General features: G+C 40.3%; 2 protein-coding genes across 4 annotated transcripts; one reads left to right on the top strand and one right to left on the bottom strand.

Annotated features, from left to right (window-relative positions):
- Positions 1 to 3,645: 3,645 nt before the first annotated feature.
- LOC136183103 (immunoglobulin lambda-1 light chain-like) lies at positions 3,646 to 9,268 on the top strand. Of its 2 annotated transcripts, none has more exons than XM_065965148.1 (4): positions 3,646 to 3,759; positions 3,852 to 4,167; positions 7,946 to 7,989; positions 8,686 to 9,268. In XM_065965148.1, the coding sequence occupies exons 1-4, from the start codon at positions 3,720 to 3,722 to the stop codon at positions 9,012 to 9,014; spliced, it is 729 nt and encodes a 242-aa protein (XP_065821220.1). In that variant the 5' UTR covers positions 3,646 to 3,719; the 3' UTR covers positions 9,015 to 9,268. The 2 variants fall into 2 exon arrangements, with proteins under 2 accessions (XP_065821220.1, XP_065821219.1); XM_065965147.1 differs by lacking the exons at positions 3,646 to 3,759; positions 3,852 to 4,167 and adding exons at positions 7,171 to 7,225; positions 7,314 to 7,643 and having other exon boundaries at positions 7,960 to 7,989.
- A 1,206-nt stretch (positions 9,269 to 10,474) lies between these two features.
- LOC136183092 (immunoglobulin lambda-1 light chain-like) lies at positions 10,475 to 17,908 on the bottom strand. Of its 2 annotated transcripts, none has more exons than XM_065965102.1 (4): positions 17,854 to 17,908; positions 17,440 to 17,761; positions 11,976 to 12,010; positions 10,475 to 11,101 (listed from the first exon to the last, which is right to left on the bottom strand). In XM_065965102.1, the coding sequence occupies exons 1-4, from the start codon at positions 17,891 to 17,893 to the stop codon at positions 10,773 to 10,775; spliced, it is 726 nt and encodes a 241-aa protein (XP_065821174.1). In that variant the 5' UTR covers positions 17,894 to 17,908; the 3' UTR covers positions 10,475 to 10,772. The 2 variants fall into 2 exon arrangements, with proteins under 2 accessions (XP_065821174.1, XP_065821173.1); XM_065965101.1 differs by lacking the exons at positions 17,440 to 17,761; positions 17,854 to 17,908 and adding exons at positions 12,326 to 12,651; positions 12,742 to 12,838 and having other exon boundaries at positions 11,976 to 12,009.
- Between the last annotated feature and the right edge of the window lie 2,021 nt (positions 17,909 to 19,929).

Below are 19,929 nucleotides of genomic sequence, written 5' to 3'. Positions count from 1 at the left end.
ACAACACCACACAGCTGGAAGAAACAGTGTCCATGCTCAAGCTCAGTGACTCTGCACTCACCTTCAGCAGAGAGGATGTGGTGAGAGCCCTCAGGAGGACAAGGGGGAGCAGCTCACCTGGTCCAGACAACATCAGTGGCTGCATCCTATAGCACTGTGCCGAGCAGCTAGGGGGCGTGTTTCAGACCCTGTTCCAGAGCTCTATGGACAGCAGCACAGTCCCCCAACTGTGGAAACACTCCACAGTTATCCCCATCCCCAAGAAAAGCCCCTCCAAATCACTGAATGACCTCAGGCCTGTGGCCCTCACGTCTCTGGTGATGAAGGCAATGGAGAGGATCATAAAACAACACATCATCAGAGAAACCGACTCCCAGATGGACCCGCTACAATTTGCTTATCGTGCAGGCAGAGGTGTCGATGATACAAAAACATTCATAATAGACACTGTTCAAAAACACCTGGAGCAACCCAACACCTCAGCCAGACTCCTGTTTGCAGACTTCTCCTCTGCATTCAACACCCTGCAGCCTCACATCCTGGCTGACAAACCTTCAACTTGCTTCCATCTGAACGACCAGCTTATCCTGTGGATACTGGACTTTCTGACCAACAGATCACAGAGAGTTCTGGTCAACAACACCTTCTCCAACCTCCAACACACCTCAACTGGCTCAACTGCGTGCTCTCACCTCTGCTCTTCATCCTCTACACCGATGACTGCAGAACCACACAGCCAAACTGTCACCTGGTGAAGTACGCAGACGACACAGTTCTCCTGTGTCTGCTGTCAGGCCCCTCTCAGCACCATGGACCAGTTCTTCAGGAGTTTGTGGAGTGGTGTGACAGCTCCTGCCTCAAACTGAATGTGAGCTAGACCAAAGACATGGTGGTGACCTTCTCCAACAAGCAGAGGGAACTGGCTGCAGCTGCAATCACCACAATCCATGAGAATCCTGTTAAACTAGAGGAGTATAAGTACATGGGTACCATCTTTGACAGCCTGCTGAAATTCTCCTCCAACACCGAGGAGATTCTCAGGAAATGTCAGCAGCGAAAATACCTCCGAAGGAAGCTCAATTCCTTTGGAGTCAGTAAGAACATTCTTCTGACCTTCTACTACTCCTTCATTGAGAGCATTATTACTTTTTCTATTACCTGCTGGTTCCACTCCACCACCCTCCAGAACAGAAACCGCCTGCAGAGCACGGTCACAGTCTGCTCTGAGATCATTGGACTACCTGTAAGGACTTTGACATCCATCTATGAGCAACAGACAATCAGGCTAGCAGGTTAGGATTATGCAGGACCCCTCACACGCTCTCTTCCCAGCGTTTGAGTGGCTCCCCTCAGGACGCCGGCTTCACTGTCCCTGCTGCAGGACACAGAGGAAAAGAACAACCTTTGTTCCCAGGGCTGTCCAGCTCCTCAACTCCTAACGCCCTGATTGAAATTGACACTTTATATTTAGGTTAAAATGTTTCGTCTACCTGCACTGTTGTTATTTTACTGCTCTGTGTGCTTTTGAATTGCCCCCGGGGACAAATATTCAAATGAATTGAATTGAATTGAATTGAATTGAATTGAATCCCTTACATGATCTGTGTCACTTTTCTGTCATCGTTAATGTTCGTGAACAGTCGGATGTGCGACTCGCTTTAAATGATGCGGCCGCAAGGAATTGTGGGGCAGCATATCTCATCTCCTTTGGTAAAGGATGGTCAAGTGCTATCCTAAGCTAAAGGAGGTTATAAAGGAAGCATTGACCCACCTTTCCTTAACTTTTAGAGAATTTGAACAGCTCTTATCATGACCGCCACTTAAATGCTTCATTTCACTCAGTTAGGAACCTTCCTAAGCAAAAATGACAATTCGAACGCACCCAAGGATAAGAAATTACAAAATAAAAACACCTACAGACTAAACTAGGAAACATTAAGATAACACACAAGGGAAACAAGCAACACCAGAAGAATGAGAACTAAAGCAAGAAAAATAAATCTAAACTCTGAAATACACGAAATACAAAACTAAACCAGACCAAATCATGACACAGTCAGAATAAAACAAAACACTTTGATACATGTGGAAAACAATTTATACAATATTCTCAGTTTGATCTTATTCAGGACATGATAAAGTCTGTGGACTGAGCACTGACATGTAATTAATAACAGGTCACTAAGCATACTGATTGGTTGATTAAATGTAAGTGGGTAGTGGGTAGTAACAATGCCATGGCATTAAAACCAACCTTTTTACACATTGTTAAAACAAAGATTTATACACACACATTGAAGACAAAAGTAAAGAGACTCTGCTTATTAAAGAAAAAGGAATAAAACTGTCACTCTCAGTTTATTATGAATTAGAAGAAGTAGATAGACTAAAGGTGAACATACATAAACCAGGATTACACACACACACACACACACACACACACACACACACACACACACACACACACACACACACACACACACACACACACACACACATGCACAAACATGAACCTCTCGACATGCACTGATGGAGAGATACCAGAGTGAAGTGTTTGAACGAAAGCACAACCGAGCAGTTTTTGGGGTCCAGTGTCTTTTTGGTCGAGGAAAGTAAAACAACCAAACTCTATTCCTTTGATTCAACAGGGACTTGAACCGGGCCATCCCTCAAGTTACCAGCCCATGTATTATTATTTTCCTTTAACTTTTCCCACGTCATCCTCAGCACACACTGTCTTTATGTGGTCAATCTGCACAACTTATTGACAATCCCTATGGGGAAATATAGCCTACAGTACACAAGAGGGCAGCACTTGATTAATAATAAGAAGACAGAGTGAGCAGTGGATTATTCTTATAGACACACACACACACACACACACACACACACACACACACACACACACACACACACACACACATGCACAAACACACATGCACACACACACACACACACACACACACACACACACACACGTACACACACACACACACACACACACACTCACACACAGACAAACAGACACACACACGCGCACACACACACGCGCACACACACACACACACACACTCACACACAGACAAACAGACACACACACGCGCACACACACACAAACACACACACACGCACACACACACACACATACACACACACACATGATTTGCAAGTCTTGACTTCAGCAGAAGTGAGTCATCATTCTGTAACGTCTCCCTCTCTCATCTACAGGATGCACCTGCAAGTCGTGTCCTCATTTGACCTCATGTAAATTAGGGGTTGAGGACCTTTCTGTTACTTTATGCTTGACTGGAAACATGCTGATGTTTTAATGAATAATAATTCAAAAGTTTGGGTTTTTAATATTGTACATATTTACAGGCCACACATGTTAACATGTCACAAGTGATTCAGAGATATATTGGCAAACTACCTTTAAATATAGAACATATACATTTATAAGAGACAATACAGATTCACTCTCATTGTAAACTTGGCAGTAATACACTGTATATATTTGAGTTTTGTAGTGAGGCAGAAAAAAAAAAGCTAAAACAGTTAGATTGAATCAAAGCTCCTCCTCCTGTCACTCACTCTCAGTCTCTGTGCTGTATTAAATGGCTCCTCCAGCTCCTCCTCTCCTCATCCTCCAAAGCCTCTAATCTGTCAGCAGTGAGCTCACTTTCCAAGTTCCAAGGCCATTCTCAGCACACACTGACAACATGCTGGGGACCCTGTGCACTCTCATCACTGCTCTAACATGTAAGGAGGCTGACTTACTGCAGCTTTGAGCTCATGTTGGATTCATCAGTCTGTGTGTTTCTCTTGACTCCATGTCATCTTGTTGTTTCCAGGTGTGAGTGCTGTGACGCTGGTGACACAGAAACCTCCTGTTGTGACTCTGAGGAGAGGAGAGACAGCCACCATGGACTGTAACCTGGGAACTGTGACTAACAGTCCAGCTTATTGGTACAAACAGATTCCAGGAGGAGTTCTTCAGTATATTCTGAGGAACTATCACAGCTGGAGCTCTCCAAGCTATGGCTCTGGTTTCTCCTCTCCAAAGTTCACATCCACTCATCAGTCACAATCAGATTATCGTTTGATCATCAGCACTGTGGAGGAGAGAGACTCAGCAGTTTATTACTGTCAGACATGGGACAACTCTGTCAATGAGATCGTATCACAGTGATTTACACCGTGACAAAAACCTCCTCACTGAACACTTCTGCTTTTTGACTCTCTTTCATATCTAACGCTCCTTGTAACTGCTCTACTCTAGAATTTGTAATGACATCAAACAAGTGTCCTAAATGTATTCTGGACAGAAAACCTCATCTCATTTATTACTACACATAAGAAGAAAAAACTTTAGATCGTGGTCAGATCTCTCATGATACTCCTGAAGTAAAATTGAACATCAATGTAAATATTTGAGCATGAACCTTGGTGCAACACAAACATAAGACAAATTGAGCACTACTCCTTGTGGACATTATTGTGGAGAGCTGTAGCCTGGTTGTTTAAAGTAAAACAAATATTTGCTTCTTCGATGTCAGCAGGCCAGTAAGTTCCTACGACCAAAACCAAATCAATTGATGGCCAACGAGCTTTATCCCTGGAGGATCTGAAAGTGGCAGACAGCAGATCATTTCCCATGAGCGACAGCATTTCTTTCATTTTAAACTTATTAACTTAATGAAAGGCTTTAAAGTAGACAACTCCATCTGTAAACTGGAGAAGAAATAAATTGCTTATATGTGACATGTTCCAAATGATGGAGCAGGTCACATATGAGCACAGCTGTGATGATCGTTGACATGGCTGAATCACAGGCGTGCTGATATTCAGAACAACAGCACTCCCTCCCGTGTTATATTGCTTAACTGTATAAAGTACTGTATTACACTGAGCAATGTTGGTGAGAATGTTTTACACTGATAAGAAAAAACAATCACTTTCTAACTCAGGGGCTCACTCATCCTCACCTTCTGATCATCTGTATATTCTTCTAGAGTTTTATTTCTTGAGTTTATGAAGAGAAGATTTTACACTCACAATATGAGACACCAACACATGTCACAAGAAAGTCAAATATTCCATCAATTACAAGAATTTGCTTTGAGATATCAACTTCTCTAGTTTGATTTGTTGCCACTAAGGCTGCACGGTGGTGCAGTGGTTAGCACTGTTGCCTCACAGCGAGGAGGTCCTTGGTTTGAATCCCTGTCAGACAGGAGTTTTTCTGTGTAAAGTCTGCATGTTCTCCCTGTGGATGTGTTGGTTGTCTCCGGGTACTCCAGCTTCCTCCCCTCTGTTCAAAAAACAGAACCAGATGGATAAAGCACTCAAAATTGCAGGATCACACAAGTGAGAATTCAGTAAAAGCAAAGTCTGATAACCAGTCTATGTCAGTACACAGGTAGGAGTAAAGAGGAGTAGACTAATCCAAAAATGACAGGCAACAGACAAAAATGAGATGGTAGGCAAGGTAAATAAAAACACTACAAGGCTCACTGGAAGAAAAAGGCTGGTACTAGGTGACACAAGGAACACACTACGAGCTGGCAACATGATGGAGGAAACAGAGATTATATCTCACTTTTATAGACTTGCTTTTATGTGATTTCTCCTTTAAAGACCTATCCCTTCCTTTTATTCATTTTATTGCTCTTATTCTTTTTAAATTCCTACTCCATTTATCGTTTAACTCTTCAGCTCTCTGTTGCTTTATTCATTTAACCAATGTCCTGTTTAGCCCATCTTTTTATCTTCATTCTGTGTTTACAGCCTGTGATGTGATGTCGTCCCACTCTCCCTCAATTTTAATTTTGTTCTCCCCTGGTTGATTTTAAACTCATTTTTCCTTCATTGTACTGAACTGCCTCTCCATACCTGCCTGTTGAATCTGTCTTATTCCTGTTATTTGCATCTTTAAAATGTTGCTCTCTTTGTTTGGCCCCTCTGTTGATCTCTGTTCTGTTGTTGTGTTGCTGTATTTTCTTTGTCTGTCACAGCACTTTGTAAACATTTTTTTTAAAAGTGCTATATAAATAAAGCTATTATTATTATTATTATTATTATGTACACAGACAATCAGGGGATAACCAGACACAGGTGAGCACAATCAGGACAGGGAGGCTCAAGGTGGGAAAACACGAGGAGCAGGATCTAGAAGGTAGAGACAGTATGTACAAACTAAAACAGGAACTGACAATAATACTAAATAAATGGGTAGAAACAAAACATGACCTAGGTAGCTATACGGGTTGTGTCACCAAAGACATGCTCGTTAGGTTAACTTGTGATTCTAAATTGCCTAAAAGGTGTTCATGTGAGTGTGGCTGGTTGTCGGTTGTAACACACCTCTCGCCTAATGACAGCTGGATCGTCTCCCGCCCCCCGAGACCCCTAATGGGAAAAGTATTAAAAGATAATGGATGGATGGATTTGTTGCCACATTCTTTAAGAGAAGTAAACTTTAGTGTGTACTATAAGTGTATACAATTCCTGAAAATGTATTTTACCTCTATCCATGAAGTCATTTTGTTCTAATTCAGGCTTGAAAGGCAAATATAAGTGAGTACTGAGTATCAACACAATGTGATAGATTCATTAAGGACACCACTTAATAGAACTCTACTTACATCAATTAAGGATGAAAAAGGAGTTTGAAATGATTCAGTCGATTATTGATTCATTTGGTTGTTTAATGAAAAATGAACAAAGGAATCAATTCTGATGCAGCTCATTAACAGATATGAATTAGTTGATAAGGAATCATATGATGACACAAGTTGAAATGACAAGCATGATGATTGAAATAAGTGTTGAGTGTGTAAACTCCTCTTCTTCTTCTCCTCTGTCTTTAATGATGTGTTTCCAATTAATTATTCTCAAGAGTCATTATAAATATGCAACATGCTGTCTTAGTCAGAAGTCATTTCATAAGAATATAACATTTCATGAGATATAAAATGAGAAATATTAAGAGATTAAAAAAAAACATGAACCCTGTAGTAAATGATAAGATCTGAGTATGTAAACTCCTCCTCCTCCTCCTCTTCCTCCTCCTCCTCCTCCTCTCCTCAGTGTCTTTATAAGCTTCAGTGTCTCTTCTCCTCACACTCCAACCCTGCTCACCTCTCAGCTGGACAGTAAGGGACGTTTACAGCACACACTGACAACATGCTGGGGACCCTGTGCACTCTCATCACTGCTCTAACATGTAAGAGATTCTTCTCAGTCCTTTCACACACCATCATTTCACACACCAACCTTTCACTCATGTCTTTTTCTCTGTGTGTGTGTTACAGATGTTGATGCAGTGATAGTGTTGACCCAGACGCCTGCTGTCCACACAGTTTCTACAGGACAACAAGCTGTTCTTCAATGTAACATCCAGAGAGATGATGGATATTATGTCTCCTGGTACAAACAGGTTCCTGGTGAAGCTCCTCAGTATGTTCTGAGATTTTACCACTCTCACAGCTCACCTGACTTTGGATCAGGCTTCTCCTCAGACAGATTCAACTCTAAATCTTCATCAAACATAGATTATCAGTTCATCATAAAGAGAGCAGAGACAGGAGACTCTGCTCAGTATTTCTGTCAGACATGGGACGACTCTGCTGATGAAGCTGTATCACAGTGATTCACACTGTGACAAAAACCTCAGTGACAGACTGACTGCTGCATACATGAGATGTTGACTAAGTCAATCCAAGAAAAGCAGAATAACTTGAACAAAACAAGAAAGGATACTAAACAAAGTGTTCTTCAGGGTGAAAAGAGTTTGATAAAAGTCCATCAGTGTTGTTGTAATGTGAGCAGACTGATGAAAGAATGACATGTTGACAGTGAAAGTTGCTCTCAACAGGATGTTTCAGTTCCACTCCCCTCATTAGTGAGAGTCAGGAGGTTTTTGTACAGCCATGTATACAAACTGAATCACTGTGGTATTCGGACAAGGCACCAAGCTGATTGTGACGAGTAAGTACTTTGAAACTCATCATGAAATGAGAGAGATTTGATCATTCTTATTCAAACTGATCAGTAATCATCATTTGTTATTTAACTCATTGTTCAGATATATTTTTGTGTGAACAACACACATTTATATTTAGTTCTCTTTCTGACACCAGACTATGTCTTGGAATGAAACGGAAAGCTTTCAAAAAGCTTTCAACATTTGTATGAAATAGTTTCTGTCAATTCTGAAGTATGTTGATGTTTGAGGAATGTTGAACAGTTCAGATCAAATTACAAAATGTGACAATTCATGTCCAAATATAAACGGCATGTTTGATCCTTTCTAAACCTTTGTTGAATCATCTCTAAAATGTTTCTTACAATGTGATATGAAAAATTCAAACTTCTAAACTTCTCGTGTTTCAAATGTTTAAAGTTTTTGATGAGTTAGTTTTTTCAATTAAAAACATGCTCTGGATTATTTCCTCATTTCTAAGTGTTAGATAGTTGGTTAGAAAAAAGAATTGAATTGTTATTTCAGGACAGTTGTTTCATATTTCACAAAGTGTCTTTATGATATTGTTACTGTCATAAAAAATGATCCTGATTGATGAATGACTCATCATTTTGATCATCATTTCATGATGTTTTTACATGTGATGACAACATTCTTTTTTTTTGTGTGTGTGTGTGTGTGTGTGTGTGTGTGTGTTTCAGGCTCCAGCCTCTCTCCTCCTGTCCTCACAGTCTTCCCTCCGTCCAGTGCTGAGCTCCAGTCCAACAAAGCCTCTCTGGTCTGTCTGTCCTCTCAGTCTGTGCCTTTTGCAGATGTGAGCTGGTCTGCTGCTGGGAGTCCAGTGAGCAGTGGGATCTCTACCAGCACGGCCGTTCAGCAACCAGACCAGACTTTCCAAATCAGCAGCTATTTGTCCATCCAGACGTCAGACTGGAACATGGACAAGGTCTACACATGTCGAGTGTCTTTGGGCTCCCAGACTTCAGAGAAAACCATCAACAAGTCCCACTGTTCCACTGAAGACCAGTAGAGGAGCAGAGGGACCATTTCTAATCTGCTTCTTGACTCTTTGTGCTGTTTGCTCATTACAAGATTCACATCTTACAGTATATGTCTGCATGCTTGTAATACATGTTGTGACCTCTAGGTGGAGGTGATGGATCAGCTTTGCAACTTGCTACAGATTCATTAATTATGCAATACAAAATGTGATTAATGAAGAATTTTCTTTAATTGAACTCATGAATAAAAATAACAAAAAAATAAATAAATGATTGAACTGTTTATTTCCTCATTACTGATGTTTGTCTTACCAACAGGTTATTAATCAACACAAAAACATTTCATTGATTCAGTCTTTAAATAATAAAACAGTATTTGAAGATGTTTCTATTTTAAATAGGTCAACCTGTGCATCAACAAAGAGCTTTTTCAGTTTATTGTATATTTGCCTCGTTTTAGTTTCTTGCATAGGAAGTGTTATTAGAATAATCAGATAAAATGAACAAATGAAACTGAGATTTCATCCTCCATCAGTGAAGCATCACCTCTCTGCTCCTCCCTCTCCTCCTCCTCAGGATGCACCTGCAGGCCTCCTCTCCTTATTCATAGCTGCATGCAAATGAAGAGGTCAAAGGTCAGCTCACTGTAAAACTGTCTCTGACCTGAAACACACTGATGTTTCATTTGTGATCAATTGGTTAATCAGACAAATACCTTAACAATGTCCTTAAATGTAGAAACTTGTAGGATCGGTTAAAATGTAAAAATAATAAATAATAATTTTGATCATCTTTACATATTTAAATCCTTTAAAGATTTAGTTTTGAGTGGCTGCACCATACTGATGCTGATTATAAGGCACCATAAGGCTGTGTATATTTAATCATAGCTTAATCTTTTTTGCAGGACCTGCCTTGAAGTAGATTCTGACAAATGAAATCCAGAAACATAGATACTTGTGCAAAGATAATTGTTTTCTTTTAAAGGGTTAAAAATAATGCACAGACAAACAGTAAGTGGATGACAAGTACTTCAATACATCACATTCTGTCATCACTTACAGATTGGTTTTCTTAAACATAACATATGGAAGAAAAAAACTCTAAGGCTTGACTTCAACCACAAGGGGGAGACAACTCTTGATGCATTTATGTGTGCATGTTTGAAAAGAGTCAGTTAAAGTGCAGTCAATTATCTTAAGATTCATATTTGATTGATTTAGAGGTTTTTGTATCAGCTATAAGTTTATACAAAAGACAAAGACAAAGCGTCTTGTGCACTGCAGGGGTTAAATATACCAGAAATGTATTTCACCAGTGTGACATTTTGATCACGACTATACTCCTCATCAGACGGTCTGATTTGTCTTCAGTGATTTTTTTGGGTCGACTCTGCACCTGCCCTATTGATTTGTATGTGTGTATTTTCCTGATTGTTTTGAGTATATACATACAAACATTTTACCTAAGACAAAATAAACTCAACAGATTTGTATCTAATTAAGAATGCTTTTATTTCAAATAATCCATGCACAATAAAGCAAAGCTGTGTTCACACCAACAGTTATGCATAAAAAAAATGCTGATCAATCTATTCATCGTCTTTGGTCAAATTCTTCTCTGAGGTGTGGGAGCCCAGAGGAACTTAACACTTGAGAAGGTTTAATGGACAGATAGACACAACATGTATTACAAGCATGCAGACATATACTGTAAGATGTGAACCTTGTAATGAGCAAACAGCACAAAGAGTCAAGAAGCAGATTAGAAATGGTCCCTCTGCTCCTCTACTGGTCTTCAGTGGAACAGTGGGACTTGTTGATGGTTTTCTCTGAAGTCTGGGAGCCCAAAGACACTCGACATGTGTAGACCTTGTCCATGTTCCAGTCTGACGTCTGGATGGACAGATAGCTGCTGATTTGGAAAGTCTGGTCTGGTTGCTGAACGGCCGTGCTGGTAGAGATCCCACTGCTCACTGGACTCCCAGCAGCAGACCAGCTCACATCTGCAAAAGGCACAGACTGAGAGGACAGACAGACCAGAGAGGCTTTGTTGGACTGGAGCTCAGCACTGGACGGAGGGAAGACTGTGAGGACAGGAGGAGAGAGGCTGGAGCCTGAAACACACACACACACACACACACACACACACACACACACACACACACACACACACACACACACACACACACACACACACACACACACACACACAGGACATTGAACACATGAGTACAAGTGAAGTCATTCAATACAAAGTATGACAGAGACCATCAACTCATTAGTTTTGTTCACAGTTTGACAAACAGGCTGCAGTAAAGAATGTTGTCATCACATGTAAAAACATCATGAAATGATGATCAAAATGATGAGTCATTCATCAATCAGGATCATTTTTTATGACAGTAACAATATCATAAAGACACTTTGTGTGCCATGAAAAATACTTTGTGAAATATGAAACAACTGTCCTGAAATAACAATTCAATTCTTTTTTCTAACCAACTATCTAACACTTAGAAATGAGGAAATAATCCAGAGCATGTTTTTAATTTAAAAAACTAACTCATCAAAAACTTTAAACATTTGAAACACGAGAAGTTTAGAAGTTTGAATTCTTCATATCACATTGTAAGAAACATTTTAGAGATGATTCAACAAAGGTTTAGAAAGGATCAAACATGCCGTTTATATTTGGACATGAATTGTCACATTTTGTAATTTGATCTGAACTGTTCAACATTCCTCAAACATCAACATACTTCAGAATTGACAGAAACTATTTCATACAAATGTTGAAATCTTTTTGAAAGCTTTCTGTTTCATTCCAAGACATAGTCTGGTGTCAGAAAGAGAACTAAATATAAATGTGTGTTGTTCACACAAAAATATATCTGAACAATGAGTTAAATAACAAATGATGATTACTGATCAGTTTGAATAAGAATGATCAAATCTCTCTCATTTCATGATGAGTTTCAAAGTACTTACTCGTCACAATCAGCTTGGTGCCTTGTCCGAATACCACAGTGATTCAGTTTGTATACATGGCTGTACAAAAACCTCCTGACTCTCACTAATGAGGGGAGTGGAACTGAAACATCCTGTTGAGAGCAACTTTCACTGTCAACATGTCATTCTTTCATCAGTCTGCTCACAATACAACAACACTGATGGACTTTTATCAAACTCTTTTCACCCTGAAGAACACTTTGTTTAGTATCCTTTCTTGTTTTGTTCAAGTTATTCTGCTTTTCTTGGATTGACTTAGTCAACATCTCATGTATGCAGCAGTCAGTCTGTCACTGAAGTTTTTGTCACAGTGTGAATCACTGTGATACAGCTTGAGAAGCAGAGTCGTCCCATGTCTGACAGAAATACTGAGCAGAGTCTCCTGTCTCTGCTCTCTTTATGATGAACTGATAATCTATGTTTGATGAAGATTTAGAGTTGAATCTGTCTGAGGAGAATCCTGATCCAAAGTCAGGTGAGCTGTCAGAGTGGTGAAATCTCAGAACATACTGAGGAGCTTCACCAGGAACCTGTTTGTACCAGGAGACATAATTACTATCATCTCTCTGGATGTTACATTGAAGAACAGCTTGTTGTCCTGTAGAAACTGTGTGGACAGCAGGCGTCTGGGTCAGCACTATCACTGCATCAACATCTGTAACACACACACACAGAGAAAAAGACATGAGTGAAAGGTTGGTGTGTGAAATGATGGTGTGTGAAAGGACTGAGAAGAATCTCTTACATGTTAGAGCAGTGATGAGAGTGCACAGGGTCCCCAGCATGTTGTCAGTGTGTGCTGTAAACGTCCCTTACTGTCCAGCTGAGAGGTGAGCAGGGTTGGAGTGTGAGGAGAAGAGACACTGAAGCTTATAAAGACGCTGAGGAGAGGAGAGGAGGAGGAAGAGGAAGAGGAGGAGGAGTTTACACACTCAGCACTGTTTTCATTCATTAATAACAGACAGGGTTTATGTCTGTTTGTTCCTGTTTGTCATGTTGTTGTTGTCTTTGGAGTTCTGATGATCTTCTTTGAATCTAGTAAATAACCTGAGGGTCCAACAAAAGTTTATGTATAAAACATAAAGTCCATCTCTGTTAGTTGAGCGGATTAAAATGTTTCATAATCTTTTTTATGAGCTGTAAATCTGTCCTGTTATTTGTGTTATTAGTCATAAAAATCAACAGAAACTCATAATGAGACACAAACATGATCTTCTTCTGCATCCGATTAAAGTTCCCTTCACTCTGTACACACTAATATCATATTCATGTCACATTCATTTGGAGGTGATAGTGTTTGTCATGATTTTAAAACACAAACATCACAAGATGGTTTCTTTTCTTTTCTCTTCACTTGTGTGATTTATATTCTAAATACAAGCTCCTCTTGGTTTTCAATGTTTCCAGAGATAAAGAATGAATCTGTGTGTTTAGTTTTGTATCTTTTCCATTATGTATTACAATCAAAGCTATTTTTTCATCGATAAAAATATAGTTTTAGTAGCTTTAACCAACTTAACTTCAGTCCAACTGTTTATATCAACATGCAGAAAAGATGAACATAGACACTGACTAAAGTTTTTTCTTGTTATGTGTAATAATAAATGAGACGAGGTTTCTGTCCTTTAAGAATACATTTAGGACACTTATTGGATGTCACATTCTAGAGTAGAGCAGTTACAAGGAGCGTTAAATGTGAAAGAGACTCAATGCAATATTTTAAGATAGTTTGAGGCTTAGGTGTCATTTTGATAACCTTTCTGGCGACAAATGTACATTGTATCTTCATAATCTTCGTTCAGTTTATGTTTATGATCTTTAGTTTGTTCGTTTCTACTAAGATTCTTTCAGGTCTCGCTTGAAAATCGTTGGACTGTTACGTTTTCTACTGTTGCTATGGTGGTAGCTATGGATGCTATCAACAACGAACCTGAAGGAAGTGGACGTTCGGTTTGCGGCTCATAAAACGGGTTACATCAGACCAGAGACATCAAACTAAGCTCCTATGCAATAACTAATGATTTCTGTTACATTTTCATGGATGTCTTACATTACAACCAAATTTAATAAAACGATTGGAACAGATCGATGCATATTAGCAACATTATAAACTATAACATGTAACAATACATAAAGACAATACTATACAGTTTGTGTGATTTATATGATTTCATTGTTTCATGGAACAACTGTTAGCAGGTTATCCATGTTCAGTTATCGTCGACGACGTCATCATCGGAGGTTGTGATGTAGCTGAGCATGATGCTAACTTAAAGAGAGTGCTTGAAAGAGTAAAAGAAATAAACCTCAGGCTTAATCCAGCAAAATGCAAATTTCACCTGGACCACGTTGGCTATGTAGGTCACGTCTTCACAAGTGGAGGACTTAAAGCAGACCCTGCTAAAACTGCAGCCATCACAGACATTCCAGTCCCCACAGACGTCACCTCACTACAGCGTTTCCTTGGTATGGTCAACTACCTTGGCAAGTTCATCCCGAACTTCAGTGACATTGCCTCACCACTGAGAAAACTGACTCACAAAGAAACTGCATGGTGCTGGTTCCAGCAGCATCAGGAAGCATTTGAACGTCTCAAGTCGTGTCTGTCAAGCCCACCTGTACTGTCATATTATGATGTTACTAACATGCGATGCATCTTGTTATGGACTAGGAGCTGCATGCCTTCAAAACGGCAAACCCGTTGCCTTTGCATCACGTACCCTCACGGACACAGAGACTCGTTATGCTCAAATTGAGGAGGAGCTGCTAGCTGTCGTGTTTGCCTGCACAAAGTTCAGAGACTATGTTTATGGTAAGCCCATAACGGTGGAAACAGACCACCAACCTTTGGTGACAATCCTAAAGAAGCCGATCAACTCTGCCCCTGCCCATCTCCAAAGAATGATGCTACACTTGCAAAGCTATGACATCACCTTAGTCTACAAAAAAGGTAAACACATGTACCTCGCAGACACCCTCTCACGAGCCCCGACTACAAAAGTTCCCCAGAGCCCTGCTGAAAATGACACTTTTGAAGTTATGTCTGTTAGTTACATTTCCACAGCCCGCCTGGAAGAACTTAGAAAGCACACAGCGGAGGATGAGGTGCTACAGACTCTCACTGCAGGCATTCAGTGAGGTTGGCCCTCAAGAGAGAGCCAGCTCCTGCCTGCTGTGCGTCCCTTCTTCCCCTACAGAGATGAGCTGACAGTCGAGGGTGGAATCATCATGAAAGGACACAAAACTGTCATTCCCCAGTCCCTGCACAGAGAGTACATTAACATTGTGCACAAAGGACACCCCGGTGCTGAAGCAACAAAACGCAGAGCTAGAAGCGTCATATTTTGGCCAACAATGTCAAAACACATCACTGAAGAGTTGCTTTCATGTGCAGTGTGCAACAGCACCAGATCTCATCAGCAAAAGGAGCCTCTTAAGCTTCATCCAGTTCCAAGCCTCCCATGGTCCACAGTGGCAACAGACATTTTCGATTGGCATGGTAAACATTACCAAGTGCTGGTCGACTCTTATTCAGGTTGGTTTGAAATTGACCTTATCCACAACATGACGTCATCAGCTGTGATCACAAAATTAAAAAGACACTTTTCAGTGCATGGCACACCTCACACCCTGCTCTCTGACAATGCCAGACAATACACCAGTCAGCAGTTTAAGGATTTTGCAAGACAATGGGATTTTGAACATCTCACAAGCAGCCCTGAGTACCCTCAATCAAACGGACTTGCAGAGAGAGCTGTCCGCAGTGCCAAGCAACTGCTGGAACAATCTTACAGAGACGATTCTGATGTGTTTCTTAACCTTCTAAACCTCAGGAACATCTCCCGTGATCCTACACTTGGTTCTCCAGCTGAACGCCTGATGTCACGTCAGACACGTACAGCTATTCCTGTGAGCACCAAACTGTTGCAGCCTACCCCAAAAAATACCCAGCAAATGAATGCCCATCTTCTCAACAAAAGGCTCACTTTAAAGCGCCACTATGACACTTCAAGTCGCCCTCTCAGACCTTTGTCAGAAGGACAAGTTGTCAGAATGCAGGCTCCCAAAGGCTACAATTAACTTGGAATCGTGAAAATGGTGAGCAAAGAGCCTCGTTCCTACATCATCCAGTCCAACGGAAGAACATACAGGAGAAATCGCCGCCACATCCTTCCTGTTGCAGAGCCACCACCGCCACGACCGTATACAGAGGACTTCGAGCCCCAGAACACGAACCACTCTGCATTGGATAATGTTCCCTCCACAGCTGACAGAGTCATACACACTGAGACCTCATCACAAATCCCCTCGAAGGCCACTTCACACAGACAGAGAACCCCCTCAGTAATTACAGTAACACCCCTTACATCTCACGCTCAGGACGCATTTGCAGACCAACTCCAAAATACATTCAGTAAAATGAACTAAAAAAAAAAAAAGAAGTAAAAGGGACAGTAAAATGTGTGTTTCATTTTGTTGAGTATTTTGAAAAAGAGAAAACTTAACAGAAATGTCATGATTCTGTGATAGTTACAAGTTAAATGTGGAAATGTTATTGAAAAGTCCATAAGTTTCTACAAAGCTGTATGATGTACATGTTAGCAGTACAGTAAGACAGAATAGTTTTATGTTGATTTTGCAAAGTGTTTTTTTGCTTCTGATAGAGCTAAAAGCAAAATGTAAGGATGTAGATCATTCGCTAAATGATCGTTCTGTTTGTTTACTACAGGCCACCGTAGCAGGCGCGTGTTTATCCTGATCAGCACCACTAGAATGCGCAGTTATAACATGTCATGCCTGATGAATGACACATGTCTACTCTCGGTTAATAAATGAACCACTGGCAATTAATAAATTGTCTTCTTATTCACATGCACGCACTGGATGCAACAAAGACAATTCAACAACAGGCAAAAGAAAATGTAGGCATGTCACAATTTTAAAGCCCTTATTGTGAAACTACTACGTTTTGCGCTGTGGACAAACATAGGTATTACACATTTTGACATGAGACTGGGTTGGCAAATTCCCATGCCCCCCCAAGAAGCTCTGCGAGGGTAAAGAGCTGATCCACTGTCCCACGACCAGGACGGAATCACCATTGTTCTTCCTGTATCCGAGGCTCGACAATCGGCTAGAGCCTCCTTTCCAGCATATAACAGAAAACTATTTGAATGGTGGCTTCATGGTTTTCAAAATGAAGTGTCATGAAAATGAAAGAAAAAGAGTCTGAAAACACTGAAATATGTTATGTCTTCATGTTTACTGATGGTTAATAAATGGTTAATGTTTTTTTGTTTTTTTACATCAAAGTGGTCTATCAAGAATACACTGAGGACACTGGTTGGTAGTTACAGGGGGCTTTAGTTAACGTGTCAGAGAGTCAAAAAGCAGAAGTGTTCAGTGAGGAGGTTTTTGTCACGGTGTAAATCACTGTGATACCCACTCATCAACAGAGCTGTCATATGTCTGACAGTAATAAACTGCTGAGTCTCTCTCCTCCACAGTGCTGATGATCAAACGATAATCTGATTGTGACTGATGAGTGGATGTGAACTTTGGAGAGGAGAAACCAGAGCCATACTCTGGAGAGCTGCTGTGATAGTTCCTGAGAATATACTGAGGAACTCCTCCTGGAATCTGTTTGTACCAAAGAGCATAACTGTTAGTCACAGTCCCCAGGTTACAGTCCATGGTGGCTGTCTCTCCTCTCCTCAGAGTCACAACAGGAGGCTTCTGTGTCACCAGCGTCACAGCACTCACACCTGGAAACAACAAGATGACATGGAGTCAAGAGAAACACACAGACTGATGAATCCAACATGAGCTCAAAGCTGCAGTAAGTCAGCCTCCTTACATGTTAGAGCAGTGATGAGAGTGCACAGGGTCCCCAGCATGTTGTCAGTGTGTGCTGTAAACGTCCCTTACTGTCCAGCTGAGAGGTGAGCAGGGTTGGAGTGTGAGGAGAAGAGACACTGAAGCTTATAAAGACACTGAGGAGAGGAGAAGAGGAGGAGGAGGAGGAGTTTACACACTCAGCACTGTTTTCATTCATTAATAACAGACAGGATTTATGTCTGTTTGTTCCTGTTTGTCATGTTGTTGTTGTCTTTGGAGTTCTGATGATCTTCTTTGAATCTAGTAAATAACCTGAGGGTCCAACAAAAGTTTATGTATAAAACATAAAGTCCATCTCTGTTAGTTGAGCTGATTAAAAATGTTTCATAATCTTTTTTATGAGCTGTAAATCTGTCCTGTTATTTCTGTTATTAGTTATAAAAATCAACAGAAACTCAAAATGAGACACAAACATGATCTTCTTCTGCATCGTATTAAAGTTCCCTTCACTCTGTACACACTAATATCATATTCATGTCACATTCATTTGGAGGTGATAGTGTTTGTCATGATTTTAAAACACAAACATCACAAGATGGTTTCTTTTCTTTTCTCTTCACTTGTGTGATTTATATAACTCCAAGTCATTGAACCTTTCTTTAAAAAAAAAGACTCTGCGTCAAATGTTTACATGAGTAAATATTTCACTTGTTCACTCGTAGGTGTCTTTTCTGAGATTTTGGACAAAAATGTGCTCTTTATAAACTTTCATCTTCTCTTAAGGGACTACCATGCTTTATGTCTGTTGTCCTGATGTTTCCTGCAGATGATGGGGCTGTTCCTCCTTAACAGCATGGCCTGACTTTCAAGTTGTCAACTTGACTTGGCTCTCCTTTGTCTTCTACCAGTAAACAATGTTCCAATTTAATGTGAGCTTATGGAAAATCAAAGTACCAAAGCTCTTTGACAGGTCATGCAGTCATTTAAAATAATTTAGTCATTTGTACTTTCCTTCATATCTCTACTTGTGTGAAGGATCCAGCCCCTGTCAGATGCTCTGGGAGATCTCTACAAGCACTTCAACGCTCTAAAAGATGAGCTGGCGAGGCTCTCTGCAAAGTTTGACAGCGTGGAGGGTTTTGTGGACGATCTAAGGAGCGGCAGATTCACTCTGCCTCGGCGGCCGGTGCAGAGGATTCCCCCCAGCGTTGGACTCAGGGCTCCACTGCGAGCACAGATGAGAGCTCCTGTACGGGGGATTATTAAGGGGCCGAGGAGGAGAGGGCCACAGACACCTTAGTCTTCTTGTCCAGAAATGCTGATGTATCAAAAAATGAGATGAGATGATTGTATATTTTACAGAAAATGTTGGCTTATATTATTTGTACTATATGCATGGTGTATGAATATGATGGTTTTAAAGCTTTCAAATATTTATCTTTTTATACAAAGTTAATTTTAGCCACAAGGTGGCAGCATTTATCAAACCACCTGAATCTTCATCCTGCTGTTGTGAGTTGTGAGAAATATAAAGGAACATAATGGTTATAAAGCTGGTCTAGAACTCTGCTTTATTACAATATATACATTTATCACACTATGAATGGTGTTTTGGGGGAGTTTCCCCAACTTCATTCTGAACAGATTAATGAGCAAATCTTATGAATAAGCATATGGTGCACTATAATGAACTACACCTCTCACTGTTATTTAAGGCAAAGCACCACATGTGGGCAACCAGTGGGAATCATTTGATCTTAAGAGTGTAAAGAATGTTAAAATCACAGTCCAACATGTGAACAGGACAACACGGGAGTCAAACCAGCAATGCTGGAAAACAAAATCCAATTTATCAATAATTCTATTCTCATAGTTCTACTTATTTATAGATTCAATTTCAAAATTGATTAAGGAAAATAAAATATTTAATTAAACCCTGTTTCTGCCATTTCCCTTTTCTTGTTCCAGCCAGTCTGTCACATATGAAAAACAAGGAACTGGAACCCAATTGAAGAAAACCAAAACAATATTTATGAACAAAAGATCAAACGCCCAAAACCAAAAACGTACTTTCTTAACAAAAAAATCCAAATGA

Source organism: Labrus bergylta, chromosome 16 (genome assembly GCF_963930695.1).
Source record: "Labrus bergylta chromosome 16, fLabBer1.1, whole genome shotgun sequence".
NCBI lineage: Eukaryota > Metazoa > Chordata > Actinopteri > Labriformes > Labridae > Labrus > Labrus bergylta.
Note: the sequence above shows the minus strand (reverse complement) of the source record. Positions and strands in the feature narration are given on the sequence as shown.